Raw genomic sequence first — 25,639 nt, forward strand, 5'->3', positions numbered from 1 at the left:
CAAGTTGGACTCTTCAAGGTTTTCCCTGTCCCTGACACACACACACACACACACACACACATACACACACACACACACACACAGAGTGATCTGATATCTGTCTGTCCTTGGTTCAGGCTGAACCCTCTAGAAATCTACATGCTTTGGCCTTAATGGGGGTCTTTAAGGGAGGACTGGGTAGGCCGACTTTTACATTTTCTCAGACTTTGGCCTTAATGGGGGTCCTTAAGGGGGTTGGTTCCTTCAATGAGAAGGCACAGACTAACTGCATGTGAGTGCTCAATGTTTCCTCCTAACAGTGAGTTCACGCCATAGATACCATCATCGCCAAGTTCAGATGAAGAAGCAGAGAAAGTCAGAAGCAAACATGCCTGGGTTTCCTAGCTAATGACAAGAATGAGAGCCGAGTGTAGCTCTGCAGGGCATATGTGACCCAGTATCCGCTCTGCTGTTCTTTGTAATATGGTCCTACCTCCTCCTCCTCCTCCTCCTATGCCTCCTTCCCCCCTCCTCCTCCCCTCTTCCCCTCCTCCTCCTCCCTTCCTCCTCCCCTACTCCTCCCCCTCCTTCTCCTTCCTTCCTCCTCCCCTACTCGTCCTCCCCTCCTCCTCCTCCCCTCCTTCCTCCTTTGCTGTCTCTCCTTTCTGTTCTTTGCAGGAACTGGCCGGCTCTGGGGGCTTTGCTGAGATCCTAGGTAGCAGGGTCCTGATAGCGAGCGAAAGGTTTGAGCTGAGTTGAACAATTGTTATCCTTATGGAAAGTCCGACTATCACGGGGTCCCACACCTCACCAGGAATGTGCAGCCCCTCAAATCTTTCTGAGCTGTTGTTCTTCAGTTCACTGGACAAGAGCAACAATGAGATGCTTTAGGCGTCTGGTGACTCCACTCATACAGGGAAGAGAGATGGCCCTGGCAGCTGCTTGCCTAAGGCTTTGGGGGAATCCCTAACGCCCCTGGAGTGAAAGCTTTCATCTGGTGTGGATCCATGCAAGGACAGAGAGAGAGGCCTGGCTGCCATTGGCCACAGCGTGTTAATCTCACTGTCATCATCGCTTTCCTGTTCAATTAAGCCCGATGTATTCTCTAAAGGTTGACAGATGTCAAACTCATGCTAATCCTGAGGCCTAAAGGCATTTATGCTTTAAGTCCCCGAGGAGGCTGTGTACCGCCACCGAGAGAGAAGCAGTGCCGCTGTTGTGCCACTGAGACTGGCTGGTGTCTGACCCTCTTCTGCTGGTGACATGTATTTAAAAGGATGAGAGCGTGCATGCCTTGGGGGGATGAGAAATGAGCATCAACTTTGGCTCAGGGGTTCAGTGTAGGAAGCCTAGGTTCCTTGTAGACTGGAAGACTTAAAAATAAGACTCAGGTGTGGTAGCTAATGCTGCACAGGACTGACCAGGATTGCTGCGGTTTCAGGAGATAGCAGGAGCTACCCAAGGAGCTGCGTGTCAGCTAGTGGCATTTCGAGACTTCAAAAAAACCAAAAACTAAATTAAGTTTGATTAACGACAACACAACACAACAAAGTTCTGAGCACTTGGGGAAGGGGGTTCTTACATCTGCATGCTTTTTCACGAATGTCAGAGAGCTTCTAGGCACTATGGTAGACCAAGGCTGGCTGACTGTCAGTCCAACAATGATCAGCGATTCCTGCCCATAGTAGGAATCTGCAGTAGATGAGGGATGCTGATGGCCCTGACCTGGGGACCCTCAAGTAAAGAAAACTGCAGCTTCCACTTTCACAACAGTTTATATCCCCTGACTCTAGGAATGGCCCCATTTTCCCAAACAACTGAGAACCAAGCCACCGATTGGTATCTGAATGCCAATTAAGGCTTCTGATGCTGATAACGGTAACTTATTTCCAATTCAGATTAGTGATATTCAAGGTAGCAACTGGCTGGTGCTGGTTTAATAATTGATAACTAGCTGGCCTGGGTCTGCAGATATCACAGAGTCAGGTGTTGTAGAGCATCCAGCATAGCCTGTTAGAAACAGAGGCGTGTTCCACAAGTAGGAACTTAACTATAGCTGCGCTCGTCTGTGGCCTCGGTCTTGGACTTTACAGATATTAAATATAAAGTGTGGAACACTTTAAGGGGAAATATCATCAGTCTTTCAAGTGTGTAGGCTGTTATGAAGGGCTGGTATGTCCCTAGGTATGTGCATCACCCATGTACCTGGGTGTATGTATGTGCATCACCTGAGCACCTGGTGCTCAGGGAGGCCAGAAAAAGGGCACTGGATCCCTGGGAACTGGGGTGATGGCTGGGAGCGCAACCCGGGTCCTCTGCAAGAGTAAAGAGTAACCACGACCCATCTACCCAGCCCCTTGAACTTTTCAAAGTTGTTTTTTGTTCTTAGAAACTGTTGGGCATTTTGTTTTGGGTGCATACATATTTAACTGTTGCACAACAGTGTGTGTTCAGGGCTTTGCTGTTCCCTGGTTTTCTCACACTCAGCACTATCTTTTTAGGGCCTTCTGGCCCTTCATTTGCCATGGCTAGCGGCTACTCACTTCTGTCCCATGGTCATACACTCCAGTCTCCCCGGGCCTCATCTCCTCCGCTCTCTCCAACCCCTGTTGTCACCAGTTAACAGCCACAGTCCTGCTCCTCTCCGGGCTTATCTGGGATGCTCCTGGGACTGCTGCCAGGAGCAGCATTGCTGCTTTATTGATTCTGCCTAGACTTTAGCTGATAAACCAGTGTCAGCCTTCTCTCCCGGAGAGTTGTACAACCTCTATCCCCAAGGACGAAGAAGGTTCTGTCATCTCCATATGGTCCCAATTTTCCTGGTTTCTGGGCATAAAGGGACCTCTCGTTGCCTTAATTATTTCTGAAAACTATTGGGTGTGAGTGTCTTTCCTGTTTGGCATTGGCTTTCCCCTCTGTATAAATTTGCTTTTTAATTTTTTTTTACCAGTTTTTAAGGATTTTGCTGCTTTCTATGGAGCACCATATATATTATAAATATTAATTTTTCATTGTTCTGTTTTGCTTTGTTTTTTATTGCTTGGGGGGTTATTTTTGTTTGTTTTTGTCTTGTGCTGGGGATTGAAGCTAGGGCATTGAACGTACTACGCAAACATTTCCACTCTTCTTAGCCGTCTTGTTTTAAACATGCACCTATTTCCCATTCTCTTATCTTTATCTTTGAATATTATGTCCTTATTAAGCATTTTTTTTCTTTTTGCTACTCATTTAATTTGTTCTTTGAAAACTTCACACATGTGTGCAATACAGTGTATCAGAAACATTTAATTCATTTTTTGTTATGATTATCCACTTAAAGATTTTGCTGTTGAATTTTTAAGAAGATACGGCCACAGATATTCACACGTCAATTGCTTTGCACTTTCTTCCATCATTTCAGCAATGTAATCTTAAGTTGCTGACCCATCCAGATCTCCTTTATGTAGGTGGCTTGGGAAGCTGTACAGTTTGGTGTTTTTTGGTTTTGCTGTCCTGCTTTCTCAGCTTGACTACTAACCACTCTTACCATTTCTTTTGATCAGTATCACATATTAAATATCAACATGCACATACATTCATGTCAGCCAGTCCACACTCAGCATCTCTACCCTGTGTCGACATCACACTCGTTTGCCCATCCATTTCTGTTGCCTGGTAATTTATCTTAAAGTATGATTGGGGAAATCCCCTCCCCTTTCACTCCTCTTCAAATTTAGCTTAGACATTCGAGTACATGTATTGAATTATTAAGAAAATTCAACTAGAATTTTTATTGCTATTATACTGAAGTTGCAGGCTAATTTGTAACGAAAATACATCTTGCAAATGATATTCTTTCAGGACTCCTTTAGGCCTGTATCAAAATCTTTGACATATAATATTATTAGTATCAGTCATTATTTTAATTTTACAACATTTCTATGGGTCTTCGTTTGTAGGAAATTTTACTAAGCTTCTAGAAAATATTATCCTATCGTGGTAATTATTCTAGGATTGGGGACTTCATGAGTCCTATGGCGATTAGGAACAAAGAATGCATTTCAGATTCTGTTTTGGTTTTTTGATGAGTTGGAGGTGATAGCCTTGTTTTTGATACTGAGGTTATTGCCTTGGCCCCTGTTGATTTATCTTGCTCATTTGGGCCTAGGTACTTCAGCAGTCCTCCCCCACACAGGGTAGAATATTGGCCTGATGACCTAAGCACGTTTTTGTCTTAAATTCTTGAAATATTTTTAGGGTCCAAATGCTGTAAAGGAGCTGGCTGCATACATTTCACTAGTTCTTGGCTCGGGGATGCACATACTCCTGAGTCTGAAGAAGGGGTGCGCCTGTAGACCGTGGGCTGCGAGCCGAAGCTGGGCGCCATTCAAGACAGCCTCTCTTCTACCTCTTCCCTCTGCTCCACAGACCCAGGCTCTGGGCCCCTCTCCAGGCCAGTCTGTACACCCTCACTTTTGAATACTTGCCCCCCAACTTTGTTATCTATTCTTTTACCAATCACCCAAGCCTCTCTTTAAAGAACTTCTTTCCGGGTCCACACTCGCAGCCTCCTCCCCACCCCTTCCCTTCACAGCCAGAGGCCTTAAAGGACTATTTGTCACCATAGCCTTCAGTCCCTGGGCCACCTAGGGACTTGACAGCCCAACTGTCAAGTGTAGTGGGTCCTTTTAAGACATCATTTGCCCTTGGTGTTAGCAACAATCCCTTGGGCCTTCTTCTTCTCTTAGTTTCTCAGCTACCTTGTTTGCTTTTTGTGTTTGCCATTGGACCTTTCTTTTTGGCCACATTTATTTATTTATTTATTTATTTATTTATTTATTTATCATTTGCTTGCCGTCTTGTTCTGTCTTATCTCGCATGGTATTCTTAAGTAAATGAACTCTCATCTCTGGTTTTAAAAACCAGTCTTTATAAAATGATCCACAAGGTGCTCTCTTGAGCCCCAGAACTACAAATCAGACTGAGCACATGCATCCCACATTGGGCTCATAACTCCCACCACACACTGCACACACTAGCTCCTTGCATTCCTTGATGGCCGAAGGGCATACCTTTTCCACTAAGACAGACTCTTGAAACTCACCTGAGACACCTTGTGTTTCACATATCTCAAATCTGCCCCCTCTTGCGTAACCTTGATACGACTCCTAATCGTCTTGCTCCACAGACATGGCCGTGATCTTCCAGGCGGACCCCAATTCTTCCCTTTCGCCCCTCAACTGCTTTTCAAACAGAAGCCAGAGGGATCTTTCTTTCCTCGAAGTGTGGCTGTGTTTCCACTGTGCTTAAAACTGCGGAGCCTCTCAGTACCTCCATAGGGTGAGGCTAAAGGTGCCCAGTCCTATTTGAATTTCAGGCAACTCTCAAGTAGCTGTGCCTTCCAGAGGCTAAGAACCTAAGCATTAGTGTGGCCACAGGCGCCCACTCTCTAGGCCCGCCCACTACTCTTACATCACAGGGAACTGTGCTTCCTGGACAGCACATCCTTACACATCCTAAGCTGTGAGTTGCTCTTACAGCTTGAGGGTGGGTGCTCCTGTCAGCCCTAGCTGATCTGACTAAGTTTCTAGGACAAGGTTGATTGATGAGTAACTTCTTGCTAAGGTCCTTTCTGGACTCTTCCTCCCTCCTATCTCACACACGTTTTGAATGGTGTGTTTAATATTCCTATTTATTTTCCTTATTATTGTTATTATTAAGCCATGTCAGCTGGAGCTCATGTTAATTCAAGGTTTGTGTCTCGGCCACCTGGGATAACACCCCACACAGGCCTGTATCAATGGTCTGAGTGGAAGTCTTGCTTTAAGTAGGGAAATTGAGTATTTTAGTCCTTACCATACACAAAATCTATTTGTTCTTGATTATAAAACCTAAACTTAACTGGAAGTCGGTATTTTTTATTTGCTAAATTGGCACCCCCTGCCACTGATGCCATTTCAGTTTAAAACCCCATATTGAATTGGATACACTGGTGGGTGTGCCTCAGAGTGTTTATTTCACAGTGTGCGGTGAATAATTCTTCCATTATCATTCCACCATGGAAGGGAAAGCACAGAGCCTTTACAGTTTGGCATCAAGGACACAGAACTCTCCTGAGCAATCAGAGAATGAGATGGGAGATGCTGGTGCCCGCTTGGGACACTGTGAAGAGAGAGAGGTCACTGCTGCGTTACTCACTGTCTCCCTCCCCCTCCCCCATGGCCTCTTCTTTCCCATTAGCTTGTGACCAATCCTGTAAGAGCTGTGGCCCCAGTAGTCCCCGATGTCTCACCTGTACTGAGAAGTCCGTGTTGCATGATGGGAAGTGCATTTCTGAATGCCCCGATGGCTACTATGCTGACACCACTGGAAGATGCAAAGGTACGAGATGAGACGTCATCATCGTCGTCGTCTTCATTGTCACCTCCACCACCATCACCATCATCAGAAGTGTTTAGTGTGTGTTTGGTACCATCCCGGTGCTACCTCCTTCTCGTTGCTAATCGGTGTATTTGGGAACACGTTACTTTAAAGGAACAGCTTTTTCATAATGGAAGCTATGCATCTGGTACGGGAGGGTGATGTGTGGGGATGCGCGGTAGGGCTGGATTCCACAGGACGGGAATCCATATGCCTATCAGTCATCTCCAGAGGTCATTTGCTCTGTTCAAAATGTCAAGAACGATCTTTAAGATACAGATGTGCTTGTAAACTAGTGCTAACCTATGTCAGTGGTGACAAAATCATCCCTTCCCTGGCATCTATAAACTCACATCAGCAACAACAGAGCATGACAAAAATTAAATAAAAAAGAAAGCCAAGTATGATAGCCAGTAAAGTTTAAGTCCGCTGTCATTAAGAATTTGTTTTTAATGTGCAATTTGTATAGTGGTCCTTTTGGACCGATAAGCTCACGAATCATTACCGTTTGATACTTCATCAGCCTCGATTTCAGCTTATACAGGCTTGTCTTTGGCGTTTTCCTAAGAATGTGCTCTGCCCTACATAACTTGGTTGCTCCTGTTCTGTGAAATTTACCCTGGTTCTTATTTCTGTCTCAGTGCCTTTCCTGGCAGGGTATCTGAGCTCATCCACCTGCCCCTCCTTATCAAACTCCCTTCACCTGCCAACCCCTGTGCACCAAAGTGCATCCCTTTCCCTCAGCCTCCAAGGTTCCCATCCCATCCTTCACTCCCTCTGCCTGGCTCCTGATCACCACCCTGCAGAACATTCTGCCCGTGCCTCACTGCTGTCCTGAAAGCTACTGAAGGCTCAGCCTGGACCATGCTCCCAGGGTCAAGTTAACACAGCGTAAAGCAGAGGACGAGGGGAGGGGCCCCTAACATTGTCATGCACGCTAGTCAGACTCTTTCCTTCAATACTGCAATTCTTGGAAGCACAGAATGTTCAGGCAGCATCCAGCCCACCCTCTGGACTTGGATTGAAGTAGACTTGGCTAAAGGGAAGCCAGTAGGAATCCCAGTTCATGAATAGTCCACTTTTCTTACTGTTCAGGCAGGGAAGCGTAGATTCCTACAAACTACATCCCAGCCTTTCTCTTATGAGCTCTGTGACCTTTGGTAAGAGTGTCCATGCATTGTGGTGTGTGTGTGTGTGTGTGTGTGTGTGTGTGTGTGTGTGTGTGTGTGTGTGTGGTCAGAGGTCAGCCTCAGTTATTCATGAACTATCTGTCTTGATTTTCAGACAAAGTCACTGGCCTGGGGACCTGCTCATCAATTTGAGTAGTCTGACTAGTCTGCTCACATCCTCTTCCCCAGCACTGCAGCTACAAGCACACATCACCATACCCACGTCTTCATTGGTTCTGGGGTTCAAACTCTGGACCTAATGCTTGCACAGCACATATTTTCCTAGTTGCGCCATCTCCCTCGCCCCTTGGATAAAATGTTAACTTCCCAAGACCTCAATTTCCCTAACTGTAAAATGTGGTTAGCAATACCTACTTCCAGATGTTGACACGGGACTAAAAAGGGTCATTGCGTATAAAGCACTTAATGCCAATAGAGGTAGCTGATAAGCAGTTAGAACATGGGTAAAGGATGGGTGTGGGGTGGCAGGGGCAGTTCCTCTCTGGTGTGATATGGCACCTGGGAGGACGACCAGCCAAGGAGAGCCTCTGTGGTGCCTGCAGCCTGCTGAGCATTCTCTTTCCTCCTCAGTTTGTCACGTCTCATGTGCCAGATGCTCTGGCCCTGCAGCCTCTCACTGTACAGCCTGCATCCATCCCCAGGCTCTTCGCCAAGGCCACTGCCTGCCGAGCTGTGGAGAGGGCTTCTACGCTGGCCGTGGGATCTGTGAAGGTATGGTTGACATACTGTTGCTCTCTCTCCTCATGCTCAGTCACAAGGACAGAGCTTGGCTTTCCCATGCTAATATTGCTTTCCAATACAACTTTTCCTCTCCTGGATCTTAAATGATTACGAACACATCACAGCCCGTGCCAACTTTATTCATTGTCTTCTGGTTCCACAACCCCAGTTCAACCTCTTGCTGACCAAAAATATAAAGAAGAGATTCCAAACACTTTCCCGAAGTGAAGTTTTAAGCCACTCCATGTACGTGATGTTAAGTCCTTGCTGAATCTAAGGTCAAGTATACAGGTGGACAGGTGTAGTCTATAAGTAAATGTCAGGTCAGTTTATAAAAGAGACACCAACATCTGCAGATTTTAATATATGTGGAGATCCCAGAATGTGGAGCACACAGGGTGGGGTGTGGGGAATAACCTACAGATGCTTTTTTCCTTTCATCTTAATAGTTTTATGAAGGGATGATAATCTGAAATACACATGCATGCACATATGTCCATGAGCGTGTGTGCGCACATACACTTATCAAGCCCGCTCAAAAGTTCATGAGGTGGAATTTTTTTTTTTTGCCATTCTTGCAGAGAATGTTATTTCCTTTAACATACATTGATTTTTATTCTCCCCTTTCTGTGCTTTCCTGGTACTGCTAATGTTTATAGACTTCATTTGCTTTTCCCCGAAGAACTTTTTGTTAATGATACTGCGAGCAGACTGAGAATCACTAGCAATGCCTCTGGCTGAGTGAAATAGAAAATCTTAAATTGCAGTTTGCCGAAAGGCTCTGGGCACCTTGGGAGGCCAGTAGCATCTGAGCCTTTTGAACATAGAGCACTGGGGGGTGAGCCTTTAATTAAGTGAAACAAATTTATATTTATTTGGACCTTAGAAAAGTGAAAATATCAGGAGGAAAAATTATGACAAATAAACTTCATTATGTGTTTGAAAGAAAGCATTTGGTGAATCTTTTAAAGAACCCATGCGTTCATTATATCAATATTTGTGCACAAGGAGGTTGGCATACAGTATTTGGCTTTGATTTCTAATGCTTACCAGGGAAAACAAAACCCTATTATAGAGTGGGAAGTTCCGTTCACCTTCAAGGGGCGGGACCCTTCCTTGTTCAGAAAGGCAGCCTTTCCCCCATAAGTGCGAAAAAGACTCCGTTGCCAGGACCTTCCCATGGCGGATGATGGATGGCCATAATGATCAGGAGCACAGCGACCAGTTTTGCAAGAGGTGGAGTAACGGCCTTCATACAGATGCGTCTGAAAATCTTCAATAAAAACCGAGGGCATGGTGTTAAATGGTCGTTGAATGAATGCGCTTCTCCGGAGAACCAAACAAACATTGTCCAGTTTGCTGGGTTTTATTGTCATCCGGCCCGACAGCCTTTCTACGAGCTGAGAGATGAGATTCATTTTACCATCCTCCCTTCCTATCTCACAAGCATTGTCGTCAGCTCTGTGCTTTGTGGGTGACCCTAGAAAACCCCTCTGAGCCTGAAAGGATGTACTAGCGAGCTTCCTGAGTGCTTTTGACTTCTCCGGGGGACTTAACGATGGCTGAAACACATACGTGATCTCTGAGTTGCTTTCTGCCTGTTGTTCCAATCTGCAGCCTGCCACGCCTCCTGCCACACTTGTGTGGGTCCCGAGCCCTCTCACTGTACTGTGTGTAAGAAGCCAGAAGCAGGACTACAGGTGGAGCAGCACTCAGGGGCAAATGGCTCCTATGGCAAGTGTGTGTCCCAGTGTGGACCCCACTTCTTCTTGGAGAGCACTGGACTGTGTGAAGGTAAGGTTGGTTGGCAGAAATACTGGGTATATGTTCTCACCTTCTAATGTTCCTGTGGGGCGAAACTACAGACGGTGAGACCCTTGACATCCTGTGAACAAAATTCTAGGTGGTTTTTGGTTAAATGAGGAGGCCAGCATTCAGGAGTGACCCCACTGATCTCCTCTGTCCTCAGTCATGAATGATCTCCGAGAGCCCCAAGTCCTGGCCTCAGAAGACCCAGCCAGAAATTCATTCAGAGACCTGTGTGCTGAGAAAGACTCTGCTCTCATCTTTCTGTCTATCATCTTATCTATTTCTGTCTGTCTGTCTGTCTATCTATCTATCTATCTATCTATCTATCTATCTATCTACACACACACACACACACACACACACACACACACATATATATATATATAGAGAGAGAGAGAGAGAGAGAGAGGAGAGAGAGAGAGAGAGAGATCATCTATCTAATTGTTGCTCATATAGTTGCTCCTTCCAGGGTAGTCAAGATTTTGAAGTTGTTCATGGTTTTGCCATGCCATATTATCCATAGAGGCTTGATGTCATCATAATGGTTCATCTCAGTAGCCAGGTCACCAGGGAGAGACCCAGAAGAGGAAGGCTTGCCTTCCAGATGTGTGGGGTCTTTTCCAATCCTGCAAGAAGCCGCAGTGTTGCTGTAGGAATTGTTTGGCTTAGGTGACTGAATAAGATGATGCATTAACAGTGTCTTGTAACGAGCCTTGCAAAGGATGTTTTGGCTTAAGGAAAAATAGAAAAATAACTTTCTTCTCACCGAGACACCATGCTTTTTACCGTGTTGCTGTAAGTCTCTGAGTCTTTTGTCTTTTTGTGGCTTTAAGCGTGTCTTTGTGTGATGGAGCTGTAAGCATGCTACAGATTTGACCTTGTTCCCACTAACTTATGGTGGCTTCAACTTCAGGGTTCAGTGTCAGCCCGATGAAAAGCGTGGATTGAAAGTTAGGGTGACCATTTCAGAGGATGTACAGCACAGTTGGAAGTACATGGACTCCAGAGACCCAGATCTTTGACCGTTCTGAGCTCTGCATTGAGAACATTAGAATTCTAATTGTCCTCCACGTAGGTAGTATGCCAAGATGGAAGAAGCCTGAGAATACAAAGTTCCTAGAAAATTTGATGTCCTCTTGCTTAATTGCTGTAAATAGTGGCCCCTACACTCAGGTGTTTGGGTGCATTATAGGGGTGAGCCCTTGCTTCCAGAAATGTGCAAAGTTTAAGGGTTTACATGGGCCCCAAAATGTACGTACATATGTATGTATGTATGTATATGTATGTATGTATATGTATATATGTATGTGTATGGATGTATATATTATTATGCTTATATATATAAGCACTGCCCAAATTCTTTGGTCTCCAAAATCTGTTACTCTGTTCCCACAACCACTTGTGGGATATCGGAATCATTTCTGGTACTATGAGTCCTAATGCCATCCCAGGGCACATGCAACACAGTTTTCTCCACTGTGGCCTGGCTCCTTCTGGGTACTATGATGGGGAATGATGTATGCTGACTTAGGGACCTGCTGGCCTTAGGGCTGGGGTGAAGGGATGCTGCTCTCTGCTCTCTTATTAAAGCACGACTTGAACCTCTTCAGTGATTTTGGCTTCACCAGATTAACTTCTGCTGAGTGGTATTACTCCTGAGCACATCTGAACAAACGCCTACTCTCCTGAGACGGGGCACTGGTGACAAACAAAACCAAAAATGCCAACAAAAGTCCAACTTGTTGGCCCAGTGCATTTTTATTTGAGGTACTTGCAGGAGTCCAGAAAAGGGGTTAGGAATTACTCAAAGGCAGCTGCATCACCAAAACCAACCCCGCCCTTTCCCCCAGCATGGACTGGAACCCTGGAGCTCACTGTGCTGCTTGTGCACACTTGTGCAGCTTGACAGGCTGGAGAGACTCTGCCTCTTCTAGGCAGCTTGCTAGTGTGCTCTGTCCTTGCAGCTCAGGTGTCCTACTCCTCTTCCGGCAGCTCAAAAGATCTGAGAGTATCACTCAGCTGTTTTCACTGCCTATAAAAGCTTGGAGAGGGCAGGGCATAATACATCCGATCAATTTCAGGGATTTCCTGAAGCTTCTGAGCGCTTACTTCCTGCTTCCCTTTAGAACGAACTGAGTCATAATGGGATCCCCTGCAGGGTGGAGTGCCTCACCTCCCTTTATGATATGCTGAGTCTTACCTGGCTTCTCTCCAAGAGGAAACATATCAACTCAGGAAATTGTTATACAAAAGTTTCCTCAAGGTCCCTGATCTTTTAGCAAGCTCTGAGCTCCCTAAGAAAACACGAGTACAATGCATCGCCCTACTCAATGGGAAAGAACAGAAAGAAACGAGAGAAAGAGCAAGCAAGCACTCCTTTCCTCTCCCTCCTTCCTTCTTTAATGCTCTTCTCTTTCTCTCCCCCTCCCCATCTTTATGGACGCTTTTATGATGTGTTGGAATTAGAGAAACTGGTTTGTGTGGTTCCACATGTCCAGCTGGGGACCCTGTGCTCTGAGGTCTGAGAGGAAACTGCAGAAGGCGCAGACCTCAGTGAACACTGATTTCCCCAAATACAGGTGCTGTGTGAAGTGCTTGCCTTCCCTGGGGGTTGTGTGGGTGCTGGAAAAGCCCCAGTTCCTCCTGCCAAGAGACTCTGATTTTTTTCCCATGGTTTCCATGATCCCAGGAGAAACTGGGGCAGAAAATCCTTTCTAGTCCGTGCACAATTATCATCGCCTCATGGTTTGACGCATTATTATTGTGAGTAAATGAGAAAACTTGGAATGAGTTCAAAAGAATGAAGCAAAGCAATCAATATTCTTAAGAGTTACAATTTTAAGTGAACAAAAAATTTATCTTAAGTGATGCTATTTGGCTGGGGAAATAATAACTGCACCATGATAAATTACTTATTTTCATCACTTCATCCTAACACTAGCCTTTGGTGAGAGGTGGGACAGCAATGTGATAAGGAAACCAAGGCTTATGGAAGTCCAGCTTGTGACTTACCCCAGAGTACACAGGCATCATGGAGTGTGGGTGGATGGAACCTAAGTCTGGGAACATTAGCATCTGTACTGTCAGGCTACTCATTAGGTCTCTAAGATACATGCCCTCTCGGTAGCTGTGTGCAGGTGCTAGGCCCCCTTTACAGAAGCAAGAGAAGCACAGCACATTGTTTCTTCAGTTTGAAGAGAGAAGTGTCCGGGATCCCTGTTATATAGGCATTGTTTAGAAAAGATTACAGTCTAATCTAACCCTCTGGGATGGCTTAATTGTGGTCAGATATAGAAAGACTGCCGTGACCTCTTGAGTCCCTGGTAGCCCAAGATTGTATGCTCGTTAACATAATATTATTAGGAATCCCACACACGTTGTCTGCTCACATTATGAGCAAATCCCCGTGCAATCTCCACTAGGTAGGCTGCTGTGCTCCATTTGCACGTGACGAGAATGTGGCAGAAAGAGGTTAATTGAGTTGCCCAGGATTCCGCTGGGAAACTGAGTGTGACTACCCGCTGTTTCCAGCATCACCTGAACACCAAGCGAGCTGGCTGATGTGGTTCCTATCACTCATCCTGGATCTTTGCAAATCTTCTTCTTCCCCCCCACAATCCGCTCCATTTTTATTGCTGCTGTAGTGGTGGCTATAAAATCAGGCCTGGGACTCCTGTGAGGTTGGATGGGTTGCTTCCCAGGCAGAGCACCCTTCATCCCAAGTACCTGTCTATAAAGGAGAAAAGAATAACCAAAAAACAAAACAAACAAACAAACAAACATAAAACCAACTGGTTTCCTGGAACTCTCCCTCCTTTTCTTGGAGGCTGCAACATGGAGTGAATGGAACATTCCTCCAGTTGATGAGAGAGAGAAGCAGAGCCGTTACAAAAAGAAGGAATTGCTCAAAGGCTTCTCTGGTGTGTCAGTTTATATAAAAGTTTGTACTTTGAGTTCTGTGACATATCGGGACAGTATCTACCCCAAGATGAAACAAGCAGGCTCAAGACTAAAATTCTAGTCTTGTTTGTTACTAGAAGATAGTGTGTTGGAAAGGGGGAGGGTACTCTTTCCTTATTTATTCTTTACACAACTGTTGACTGAATGTCCCTTTTGGGTGCCATATAATTCTATACACCAGAGATGCCCTCGCAAATGAGTCAAGTCAGACTTCCTGTTCTTGGACAAAGCAGATTATTGTGGGAGAAACATTGAATGAATGAATGAATGAATGAATGAATGAATGAATGGCAATAGCAATGGATTCTATTATACACATTTGGATGGTGGTCCATGCTATGAAGTTCATGGCAAGGCAATGATTGAGAAATTGGCTGAGGTGGATCAGCCACAAAACGGTTCTGACGAGGTGGAGCTAACTATACCTGTGTGTTTGTCCTGTGTTTTTGGCTTAAGCTCAACAGGCATATGGACCTGTTTGAAGAGAGAACTTTAAATTGTGCTTCTTTGCCCCATAGTCTATGTGTTTCCACGTGTTGATAGAAAGGCTGGTGAAAAGAGAGTCTGTTACTAAGTGTGAGAGATATTGCTGGAAACATTTGCAGTGGTCAACCAAAATTGTGTGTTTGAATTAACTATCTCTATCGAGGACTGGTGAAAAGAAGGGGGTCCAGAGCGTCTCACCTGTTCAGCCAAGTGGTCAGCAGCACTACCAGATTGAAGTTTCTTAAGAAAGAAAGTGGAAAGCCAGGCATGGTGGCGCACACCTTTAATCCCAGCGCTTGGGAGGCAGAGGCAGGCAGATCGCTGTGAGTTCGAGGCCAGCCTGGTTTACAAAGTGAGTCCAGGACAGTCAAGGCTACACAGAGAAACCCTGTCTCAAAAAAAAAAAAAACCCAAAAAACAAAACAAAACAAAATAAAACAAAAACAAACAAACAAAAAAAAGAAAGTGGAGGCCAGAAAAAGAAACATCCATGCTCACCCTTTGCAATAAAACTAAACAAATTGCATATTAATGGAACCCCCACAACCAACATCACCAATGCACCAGTCTTTCCCACTGGTTTCCCAGGCCTTCCTTAGGCCATCTGACCAGAAATGGGAAGGAACCAGCTCAGAGTTAAGCAGTAGTACTCCATGGGTTCCAACAGAAGACGTAGTTTCTCAGAAATAAGTCCTTGTCTTCCAACTGTGAATCTCTTGTTCTCTGTGTTGAAGTAGAGTCATAGAGTTTAAGGCCAGGTCATCCAATGCAGTCACCACTACCCAGCATGCTCATGGTGATGAGGACAGGCTGTGCACATGGCCAAGTGATTAGATCGGCCATATAATCTCTCCCCAATTCCATAGTAACTTAACAATGCATTCTTTCAATTCCCACATGGTCCACCAGAAGAATAAAAGTTGGTACTAGTTTGAAGAAATTACAGATTTTTTTTTTCAAGACAGGGTTTCTTTGTGTGTAGTCTTGGCTGTCCTGGAACTCACTCTGTAGACCAGACTGGCTTCCACCTCACAGAGAACCACCTGCCTCTGCCTCCCGAGTGCTGGGATTAAAGTCATGGGCCACCACTGCACGGAGAAATTGCAGATTGTAAATTTACAAGTGCACTTTGTTTCCATGTTGTCTAGGTTGCCTCAGATGAGTCACCTTTTGCAGGGTGCTTAGGTTATGAGTGCCTCTGTCCTTCTCCATGCACTAGCTGACTGGTCTGTATACCTGTGCTGGTGATGGAGTTTTTAGCTTCTGCAGCTTTGCAACTCTTCTTTTTCAGCCTCTTTACTTAGCTCAGCCTCTTGGCTAAGCCCTACCTACTACACACTGAAAAACTGCACACAGCTGATTTTAGTCTAGTCTTAATTCTTAAAGATAAATTCACTAGTTATTTTGGTTTATTACTTAACTTGTTTTAGGTGAATGGGAAGAAATACAGTATTTCATGTGTATTTTGATCTATTTTGTTGTTGCTAAGATACACCAAGGGCCTCTAGGCAGAGTTTTAATTGAAGAAATAAATGGGCAGGAATCGGCCTGTACCACTCACGAATCCGTGCCCATTTGTGTAGTTGGAATCCCTTTACAGTAATTGAATAAAACATATGGAATCTATATTAAACAATTATCTTTAATATGGGTCCCCAAGGTGCTGACAGAGTTACACAAATGTGTGCCTTCTGGTAACATTCAGTCCTCTTCACTTTCCCTTTCTCCCTTTTAGAGCCTGGGTGTGCCAGGCTTGAGGACAGAAAGATGAAAAAGATGTAGACCATGCCTTCAGGCATGCCTACTCAAACAGGAGAGACAGATGTCTGAGCAAGTAATTAAGAGCACATGGTGTGTGTCGGAGTACAAGAAGGCACAGAGGTGAAGAAAGGGCAGGAAGGAGGGATAGCTCTGTAGGAGAGATGGCAGCGAACACTGATAAAACAAAAACTTTGAAGGATTAACGGGTGTTTGTCAGGAGAAGGTGAGAAAGGGCATTGAAGGCTAAGCAAACAGCAGCAAGCGCGGAACCTGGCCTGTCTACAGGACTACAGGAAGTCCAGTGTCTCTACCACGAAAGAGAGGAGCTGTGAGGGCGACAGAAGGCGACAATCTCACTGCACAGTGCTGTGCACTCATCAAAGAGGCTGAGGGGGTTGGCACTACTGTTGTTGGCCTTGCCTGGAAAGACCTGGTGTATGGGGCATAATTTGTTCACTTTTCATCTTATAAATATTTTTTTCTGCTGTTTCTCTGGCAGGTGAATGGGGGGGGGGGGTGAAGAAGAGCTGGCTGTTAAGACTGGGCCACTAGTCTTTGTCATGCAGGATCTCAGAGGGCCTCACAAAGGACTTCTGGGGATGGAAGTTCAGGTGGACTTGACAGATGTGGCAAGGAAAAGCAGAAGTAGTCTGGGGTATTCTGTGTCCCCTTTGAAAGTTGGAACATGGTGGTCAGCAGTGAGAGGGGGCATCGCACAGCAGACATGGGGCTGGGGAGTCACGTGGCGTGGGAGTGGCTCTGAGGAAGGAGCATGGTTTCCAGCACCTGCCGTGACTGACATTAAAAGAGCTGAAATGGATAAGAAAATAACTGTATTTTCCCCCTTGTAAGTGTGTGTGTGTGTGTGTGTGTGTGTGTGTGTGTGTCTGTGTCTGTGTGTGTGTATACGCACGCATACACACACACTCAAGAGGTAGAGGGGGTGAATACAAGGGGGAACTACTGTTGGTGGGGGAAGGAGTCCCAGGGGTGATGGAGGAAGTGAATACAAGCAAATATATAATGATATATCTGTATAAAAATGTTGTGATGAATGTTGAATGCCAGCTAAACTTTCTTTTTTCAAAAGAAAAAGAAATTAATTAAGACTAAGAAAAGTCCATTTTAAAAAGAAAGCAGAGGACAAAAGTGTTTTCAGAGGAGCGATATGAGATCCCCATGAAAAGCCATGCGAAGCTCTCCCGTAGGCCACGGATTTATTGGAGTACTCAAAGGCCAGCGCTGTCCTCATAAATTCTGGACTCGGCAGCCCAGAGGTCAGGAAAGCTGTGCATAGGCCTAACCGAGGGAGGGAAGGCCGAGGGCGGAACGTGCGGGGAAATTTCAATGTTTATGCTAAAAGGGAAGAAAGAGGCTAAAGAAATTATCAGAGAGAATGACAAGCTGAATGTGATGTCAATGTCTCCATCCGTCTGTCTGTCCTTCATGCAACTCCTGTCCACCTGTTCAGTCTGCGGAGTATCACTAATGGGACGTAGGATGTGCTAAGAGTGGGGCCTAGGACAGACGCACAGGAAGCAGAGATGACAAAGGTTGACCTTCACCCTTGAAGGGGTTCCACCATAGTTGGGGCAGGGGTGGGGAACAAATGGGCGTAAGGAATCATGTTAAATGGGAGCGGGAAGAAGGACACCAAAGTCATTCACATCTCTGTCCTGTTTTGGTGTTCCTAGGCTACGTCCTGGAGGATTTTGACATCTACATCATATTTTGAGAGATACCTTCCTCAAAATTTGCTTTTGCCATGGACAGCCAGAAACTCTTTACAAGATATGGGAGCTAGGATGCAGTGCCATTTTTTTTTTGAATAGTTATAAAGTAGACACATCCATTATGTGGCAAGAGAGAGAGAGAGGGAGCGGGGAGAGAGAGAGAAAGTCTAAACTGGACCTCCGCTGGGTCCATATACTTGGAGCTTGGAGCTCAGAGCTTTCTACTGAAAATGGGACAGAAAGATTGTAGGAGTCAGAGGGGAGGGGAGAACACAGCCCACTGAATCAGTTAAGCAGGGCTTATACGGGCTCACAGAGACAGGAGCAGCAAGCATTGGACCTGTATGGGTCTGCTGGGTCTGCTCCAGGCCCTCTGCAAACGTGTTGTGGCTGTTAGCTTGGTGCTTTTGTGGGACTCTTAACAGTGGGAGCAGATGCGTCTCTGACTTTTCGCCTGCTCTTGGGATTCTTTGCCTGCTGTTGGGGTGCCCTGGGACTCTTGGCCAGCTGTTGGGGGTGCCCTGGGACTCTTTGCCTACTGTTAGGGTGCCCTGCCCAGTGTCTCTGTCAGGCTTTTGCCTTGCTTTGCTGTCTCTTGCTTTGCCATGTTTGGCTATTGTCTCTTGGAGGCCTGTACTTTATTGATGGGAGCTGATGGGGGAGTGGACCTGGGTGAGAGGGGAGGAAAGGAGCTGAGGGAGTGGAGTGAGGGAAAACTGTGGTCAGGATATATTGTGTGAGACAAGAATCTGTTTTCAACTAAAAAATGAAATTAACTAAAAAGTTAAAAAAAAAAAAAAGAAAAGAAAAGAAAGAAAAAAAAGGGAGAAAGTGGTCATATCAATAGCCTGAAACCAAAGCAGAACGCAGGCTGGGCAGGAATGGCTGTGTTCTCAAGTGGTTCTGCTGTGACCACCACCTTCAGGCTGGCTGGGCTTTATAGCCTGCTGAGGACTCGGGTAGCGATGTGTCTTTCAGGATTTATGCAGCTCAGTTGTACCTTTTCGGAAATATACTTAGCCATCGTCTGGAAAGCACGTCTCTAAAACGGTTGTATTAGCGGAGGAATTATTCATAGGACTTTCAAATGCCTTCCAGATAGGCCAGTGATGGAGTAAGTCTTCCTTGAAGGAGCTGAGTCTTTGGATAGAATTCCTGCAAGGAAATACCTCCAGCAGAATGCTCACCCCTAATAAAAGTCGCTGGAGTAAGGCAGACATTTCCCCAAACCAGCACAAAATTGAAGTTTCATGAGATCATTTCGAAAGGCCTAAATGCTTGTACTAATAATAAGATGATTCCGTAGATAAAGACTCAGGGAGTCCGCACGCCACACTTGCCTCCTCCCTGTGCCTGCTCACGGTCAGGGGCTGTCTGTCGCAAACCTCCTGGGAAGCAAAGGGTCTTTCTCTTGAGCTTCTGGGCCTACCTTCCACCGTGCTCATCTTCTTTGCTTTCCTGTTTTGTATAAAATAACAGCGTCCGTTCACAGGAAGCCAGGCTGCCTCATTGACTTTGTGACCAAATAGAATCAAATAAGTCAGGTTTACGCGCATGGCTTTAACTTACCTTGTCCCAGTTTTCAGTTCCACAGCGATACTTTCTGATTCCCATTTTTTTTAAGGGCTGTATAAGAGGAAGATTCTTCCTGGGGATTCTAATAGTCTTTTCAAAAGTAACATAAGAGCCGGGCATGGTGGCGCACGCCTTTAATCCCAGCACTCGGGAGGCAGAGGCAGGCGGATCGTTGTGAGTTCAAGGCCAGCCTGGTCTACAAAGTGAGTCCAGGACAGCCAAGGCTACACAGAGGAAACCCTGTCTCAAAAAACAAACAAACAAAAAAAACAAAAAAAACAAAAAACAAAACAACAAAAAAAATCAAAAGTAACCTAAGCACATCAGTGTGATCATAGGTATATTTATTTAGCCCTATAGAAGACACTGTGTTGTTTCAGATTGTTTCCTCAAGTTATTCTGGGAAAGCACAGAGCTTTGTGTTGGCAGAATGTTTTAGCTGGGTTTTTAAAAAATATTGCCACTTGTAGTTCCATTATGCCTTGTTTCATTTTGTGCTTGGAGACCCAATTGTGTGTGTGTGTACAGATATATACATGCCGTATGTACATGTTAGGGGTACACACGTATGTGTAAATTGCTCTCAGAGACCAGAGGAGGATGCTGGGCATCCTGTTCTCTCATTCTCTGCCCTTTTCCCCTTGAACAGGACCTCTTACTGAACCTGGAGCTAGGTTGGTGACCAGCAAGCATGGCCCAGTGTTCCTTCTGTTTCTGGTCCCTGAAGCACTGGTTACAGGTGCGTAGGGACCACGCCCATCCTTCTGCCTGCTTGCCGGGGGTTTGAACTCAAGTTCTCATGTTTTCCTACCTGTTGAGCCATCTCAGCAGGCCCCAGACACTCTAGTTTTCCAACCCGCTCTCATTTTGGTGATCCTGGAAATACTTCGGAATGAAGTTCTGTCGTCTCTGCCGCTATACTAGAGCCGTTGACAAAGAAGTGGGGGAAGTGTGTGTGTTTATCAGGCCAGGACATGGCCCAGTGAGAGGGCATTGGTGTCTTTGCTCGGTAGCAGGGGCCTAGGACCTCTGTCCCCTTCAGGTGGCGAGTGGTAGGTGAGACAAGATGCAAAGATCGAGATCAACGGCCAGACATCAGCCAGTGTGACCAAAGTTTAACACTTTCAGCAGTCCATCCTCAGGGGCTTGGCTGGCTATCCTCACCGAATAGCAGCTTCTCCTACAGCAAAGGTCATTCGTCGCGTTTATATTAGGGGTTGATAGAAGCGGAAGGCATGATGGTGTAAAATTACACTTGGTCCTTCCAAGTCTACAGTCCCTCTAAATCATCTGGGTGTTTGGTAGAGGAGACAAGAGACGCAAAGGTGAGCATTCCTGCAGCCTGGAGGGTGTCGTCCATTTGACAGAAACTGGGGTCATCTGGATGGGCGGGATCCCGACCTTGGCCCTCCTGGGCACAAATGTGAGTTAATGGAAGAGCTATAGAGCAGGCTGTTGGAGGGTTGAGTTCTGGTTAGTTGGCATATGAAAGTACTTACTATTTTCAGGAACAGAACTCTGGGAGGGGTGGTTTCCGCAGAATCAGCACTTTTCCAGCTGTCAGAGAATCAGAAATAGAGAAAATAAAAGCACGTAATTAATACTGCCAGCAGCGGCAGGAGCCTTACAGAGCAGCCTGGGAGTTCTACCTGCGGGCCTTTGCTTGGGCGTGGCTGGGATCACTGCTCAACAGTGCACAAGCTAATTGCAGCATGAGTCAGTGTGAAGCATTGGGTTCGTTACAAAAGAGACAGTGCATGCTTGGATTTAGGGGTAGACGTGGACAGGGCGGGGAGGGGGAGGGGTCATGGAGTGGGGGAAGAGGAGGCATCCAAGTTTTAAAACCAGCCCTATATATGATTATGTAGCTTTTGAAGTTACTCTGCTTGGGGCATAACTTTACAACCAGGTTTAAAGATTAAGCAAAGTTTTAAACCCAAACAAAGAAAGTAAAAATTAATAGGAGCTGGTTTACTTTTGCAAATGAAATTGCACGTGGTTTACTGGGGGCGTTGTTCAAGCTTAGGGATGAGAAAGGAAGATTAAACTCAAAGCTCTCACAGAGTGCAGCCTTACGCATGGTTTATCTCAAGCTCTAGCTTTGCACTGAGACGTCTCTCAGAGGAAGGATTATTGTCTCTATGCAGGCAACTTTCATAGGGACTTTTTTCTTTTCTTTCTCCTTTAAAAAATAAAACCACTTAAAACAAAACAGAACAAAACAAAACAATTAAGGCTTCATCCTTGAGATTCTCTGCCTGTGGCACTGTGAAATTCCCCCCCTTTTAAGTCATCCTGTCTATTGGTGTTGTCTTTGTTTGGGTTTTATTTATTTATTTATTTATTTATTTATTTTGGTTTTTCGAGACAGGGTTTCTCTGTGTAGCCTTGGCTGTCCTGGACCCGCTTTGTAGACCAGGCTGGCCTCGAACTCACAGCGATCTACCTGCCTCTGCCTCCCGAGTGCTGGGATTATAGGCGTGCGCCACCACGCCCGGCTGTTTGGGTTTTATTTAGGCAGCTGTGTTGTTGGAAGTGCCACCTATGAATCTCCCCTGCCATTTAAAGGAGCCATGATCTCACAGCAGATTCCCTGGTCCTCTGGCTCCTAAAGTCCCCATGTCTCCTTGATGCAACATTCCCTGAACCTTTGGCATAAGAGTTGTGTTATTGATGGACATGTTGGGGCTGGGTACCCCTCATGAACAGTCTTTCTCTGCAATTTGACCAGTTGTGGTTTTCTGAAATGGTCTCCATCTGTTGTGAAGAGAAGCTTGCTTTCATGAGGGCTGAGAGCTACACTTATCTGGGGGGGGGGGGTGTAAGGATACGTGTTTAGAGAGCAGTTAAGAGTTGTGTTGGTGTAGTAAAGTGTCAGTATGAGGTTCTCAAGCATTCGTGACCTCACAAGCCCTTGGTAGGTTTCCGGTGTGAGGCATCATCTCTCTCCTGCTGAGACAGTTGTTGGTTTCCACAAGGATGTGTGTGCCACAGTTACGGCCGTAGGGATATCTATCATATTGGTCATTTTTGTTGCTTGCAGTCATCACAGCTGAGTAGAACTGTTGGTTTCATCCCTCCCTTTGCAGCTTGCATAGTACCTTCTAGAATTACGAAAGCTATCCCTCGGGAGGAGGCTTTCAGGAACCCTTAAAGGTCTGGTGAGTGTCCGCTGAGGTGTTCTTTTCCTTTCTTCCTTTTGCTTTTATCACACCCATGGTGATTTGTGACATGGCGCTTACTGTGAACAATTACAGTGGAGGTTCGTAAGGACCATACTGTATATCTAGAGAGTTTGCATGCATCTGTCCCATTGCAGCATTGGATCCCTGTTTTATAGATAAGGAAACCAGAGCTCTCAAGATGTGTCTGATTTAGCTAAGGTCACAGAGCTGTGGGACCGTGCGCTTACCTCCTATGCTAGACTTTACTCCTATTCCACCCACGCATGCACATCCTGTCCCTTGCTTGTGCTGCGACTTGATTTTGTGTTTCTCCAAAGGTTGACAAACTCTTTCCATCTTGTGTCCCACTCAGGCTCCATCTTAGGCATCATATGAGCAAAGCCTCACTCTGCCCCCACTTCAATCTTTTCTCTTTACTTTGAGCAGTCTGAGGAGCAGGCTGGTTTTCAGAGTGACAACCATCCCAAGGACAGGAGAGCTGCTCATGGCTCTGGATCGGTATTGATATCCTCGAGGTTGGGGAGGAAAGTATATAAGTGTAATGGTTGTCTGTCTTGTGGCATTTGTGTTTGGCCCCGTGGGATGATGCCTTTATGGAAGAGTATGTACAGTGTGTCCTGGTATCAGGAAGTCCAAGTGGATGGACAGAGCCGACCCATGGGGATGTAAGAGGAAGACACCTACTGTCCTCACGTGGGATGGCCCTAATAAACTCCTCTGCTCTTCTCCCCAGCTTGCCACCCATCCTGTTTCACGTGCGCAGGGAAGAGTCCTTACAACTGCACGAGCTGTGAGCCTGCCCTCGTGCTGCTGACTGGGCGCTGCCTCTCTCAGTGTCCAGACACGCACTTTAATCTGGAAGGTACTTGTACAGGTAAGTGTGTGACCAGCTGGAGCAGCGTTCCTGTTCTCACACTCGCTCTTCCTGGTGCATCAAGACATTTGACTAAAGGCTTTATCCTTCCACTGATGGGGCTGGGTTCAAAATCCTGTTCTCCCCCTTGGCAGAATAAAGGTATAGTGTGAGGATAACAAGGGGGTTTTTATTCTTCCAGCGAGGAGGCACAGTTAGTATGAAGTTTATAAACAGCTTCTAGACTATAGAACTTAAATGAGCTCACTCCTTGCTGGGATTCTCTTGTCTGGGAGACAATCATGTTAATAGATTGTCTTTCTCATAGATAAATAACACACACTTACATCGTATAAGATCCAGAATTTAACTCGACATAATTCTTTGTTACTATGGCTCTATTTAAAGTCAAATCGAAGTTTAAAGTGAAGCTTATTTTTTGTAGTTATATTGGGAGTTTGTGCTCAGTGTAGCAGATTTAAAAGTTCAGAATACAAAAGAAAAACTGAGAGTAGAAATCCTACAACTCAGAAACAGTAACTGTTAATGTGGTGATATGCTCGTTTGAGCTATCTTTTATCTCTGCTGTCCAATAACTGAGAACAAGTTAGAGTTGTGCCTTTTTATACTGTCTCCAAATATTGTCATAAGTAAATACCCATATTATGATGATGATGATGATGATGATGATGATGATGAGAGCTGTGCCATTCTGTTATGCACACTATGCTGCTTTTTAAATCACTATTACTTTTCACACCAGAAATGCAGGAAAGACTTGAGATGTGGAATTGAGACAGACTCATTCTAGACCCATTTTACTTTCTCAAACTGAGGTCCTGCTCTGCTTGCCTAGTGCCCCCAAAATTACTGGCTTAAAACAACATGAAGTTAGTTGCTTGTAAACAAAGATAAAAGGTGATAATAATAATGGGGTTAAGTTGCTTATTTAAATCTTTACAAAATTTTATTCAAGCCAACTATTATTCTGTGGATGGCAGCATTGTACAGAAAGTAGAGATTCTGTCAACAAAGTGCTTAGTCTCTTGGAGTCTTTTTTAGGATCTATTGTTTAGTTATTAATTCAATTATTAGCCCCTCATCTCAGTTATTTACATCCTAGTCTACCTGTTGGTGGGAGAACTTGATTATTTTCTTTTGTAGTTCCTCAAATTGGTAGGCTCATCTTGGAAGCTCTCTCTTGGGATCCTTTAGGCAGGTGTGTAACACACACACACACACACACACACATACACACACACACACACATACACACACACACATTCTAAACAGAAGCTACGAGCTTCCTGGGTGTCCCACTACTTTCTCTATTGGTTAAAGCAGGGCAGCTCAGTTTGAGGGGTTGACATCTTAGAAATAGAATGGCTCGATGGTAGTGATTTGGAGACCAGCTTTGGAGATGTGTGTTATAGAGGACCAGGCAAAAGTACAGTTGAGGACAGTTCCCAGCCCTGCTTCCCTTGATGGCAGCAGAAAAAAGCAAAAGAAAAATAGTCTTTAGTTTCTTCTTTGACTTGTCTTCCTAATTTAAGAGCACCTCTATATTCGGCAATGAAGATTTCTGAAATTATGAGTTCAGATTAGTAAAGCATCTTATTGGAATTGGCAAAGTAGTAAAATGTAATGGCGTTGCTGTTTATTCTTATATCTGCAGGGTGGAAAAGACAAATACATTCTTTCAAGAGTCTGTTTGTTTTAGAAAATAAACATTTGAGGCTAGCTGATAGGGGAAAAACTTGTAATGGAATCCTAGCCTATGTATTTCTGGAGTCACAAAAATGTGTAGTAAACTTATAATATATTTTAAATTATCTTATTGTATGAGTTTTTTTCCTGTGTGCACCAAGTACATGCCTAGTGCCTAAAAGAGGACATCAGATCCCTTAGGACAGGAGTGAGTTACGGACACCAGTGAGCTGCCATGTGGGGGCTGGGAATCAAACTCAGGACCTCTGGAAGAGAAGTCAG

At 45.2% G+C, this 25,639-nt stretch overlaps 1 protein-coding gene across 2 annotated transcripts in view; it reads left to right on the top strand.

Annotated features, from left to right (window-relative positions):
- FRAS1 (Fraser extracellular matrix complex subunit 1) overlaps positions 1 to 25,639 on the top strand; it is a 408,415-nt gene that overhangs the window by 205,779 nt on the left and 176,997 nt on the right. For both annotated transcript variants that reach the window (XM_084760406.1, XM_084760407.1), the window contains 4 exons: positions 6,199 to 6,339; positions 8,139 to 8,279; positions 9,906 to 10,082; positions 23,531 to 23,671. In XM_084760406.1, the coding sequence (XP_084616532.1) occupies positions 6,199 to 6,339; positions 8,139 to 8,279; positions 9,906 to 10,082; positions 23,531 to 23,671 (600 nt within the window). The remainder of the gene's footprint in view (positions 1 to 6,198; positions 6,340 to 8,138; positions 8,280 to 9,905; positions 10,083 to 23,530; positions 23,672 to 25,639) is intronic.

The sequence above is a fragment of the Acomys minous genome (assembly GCF_964271855.1).
Source record: "Acomys minous genome assembly, chromosome: 15".
NCBI classification, from domain to species: domain Eukaryota; kingdom Metazoa; phylum Chordata; class Mammalia; order Rodentia; family Muridae; genus Acomys; species Acomys minous.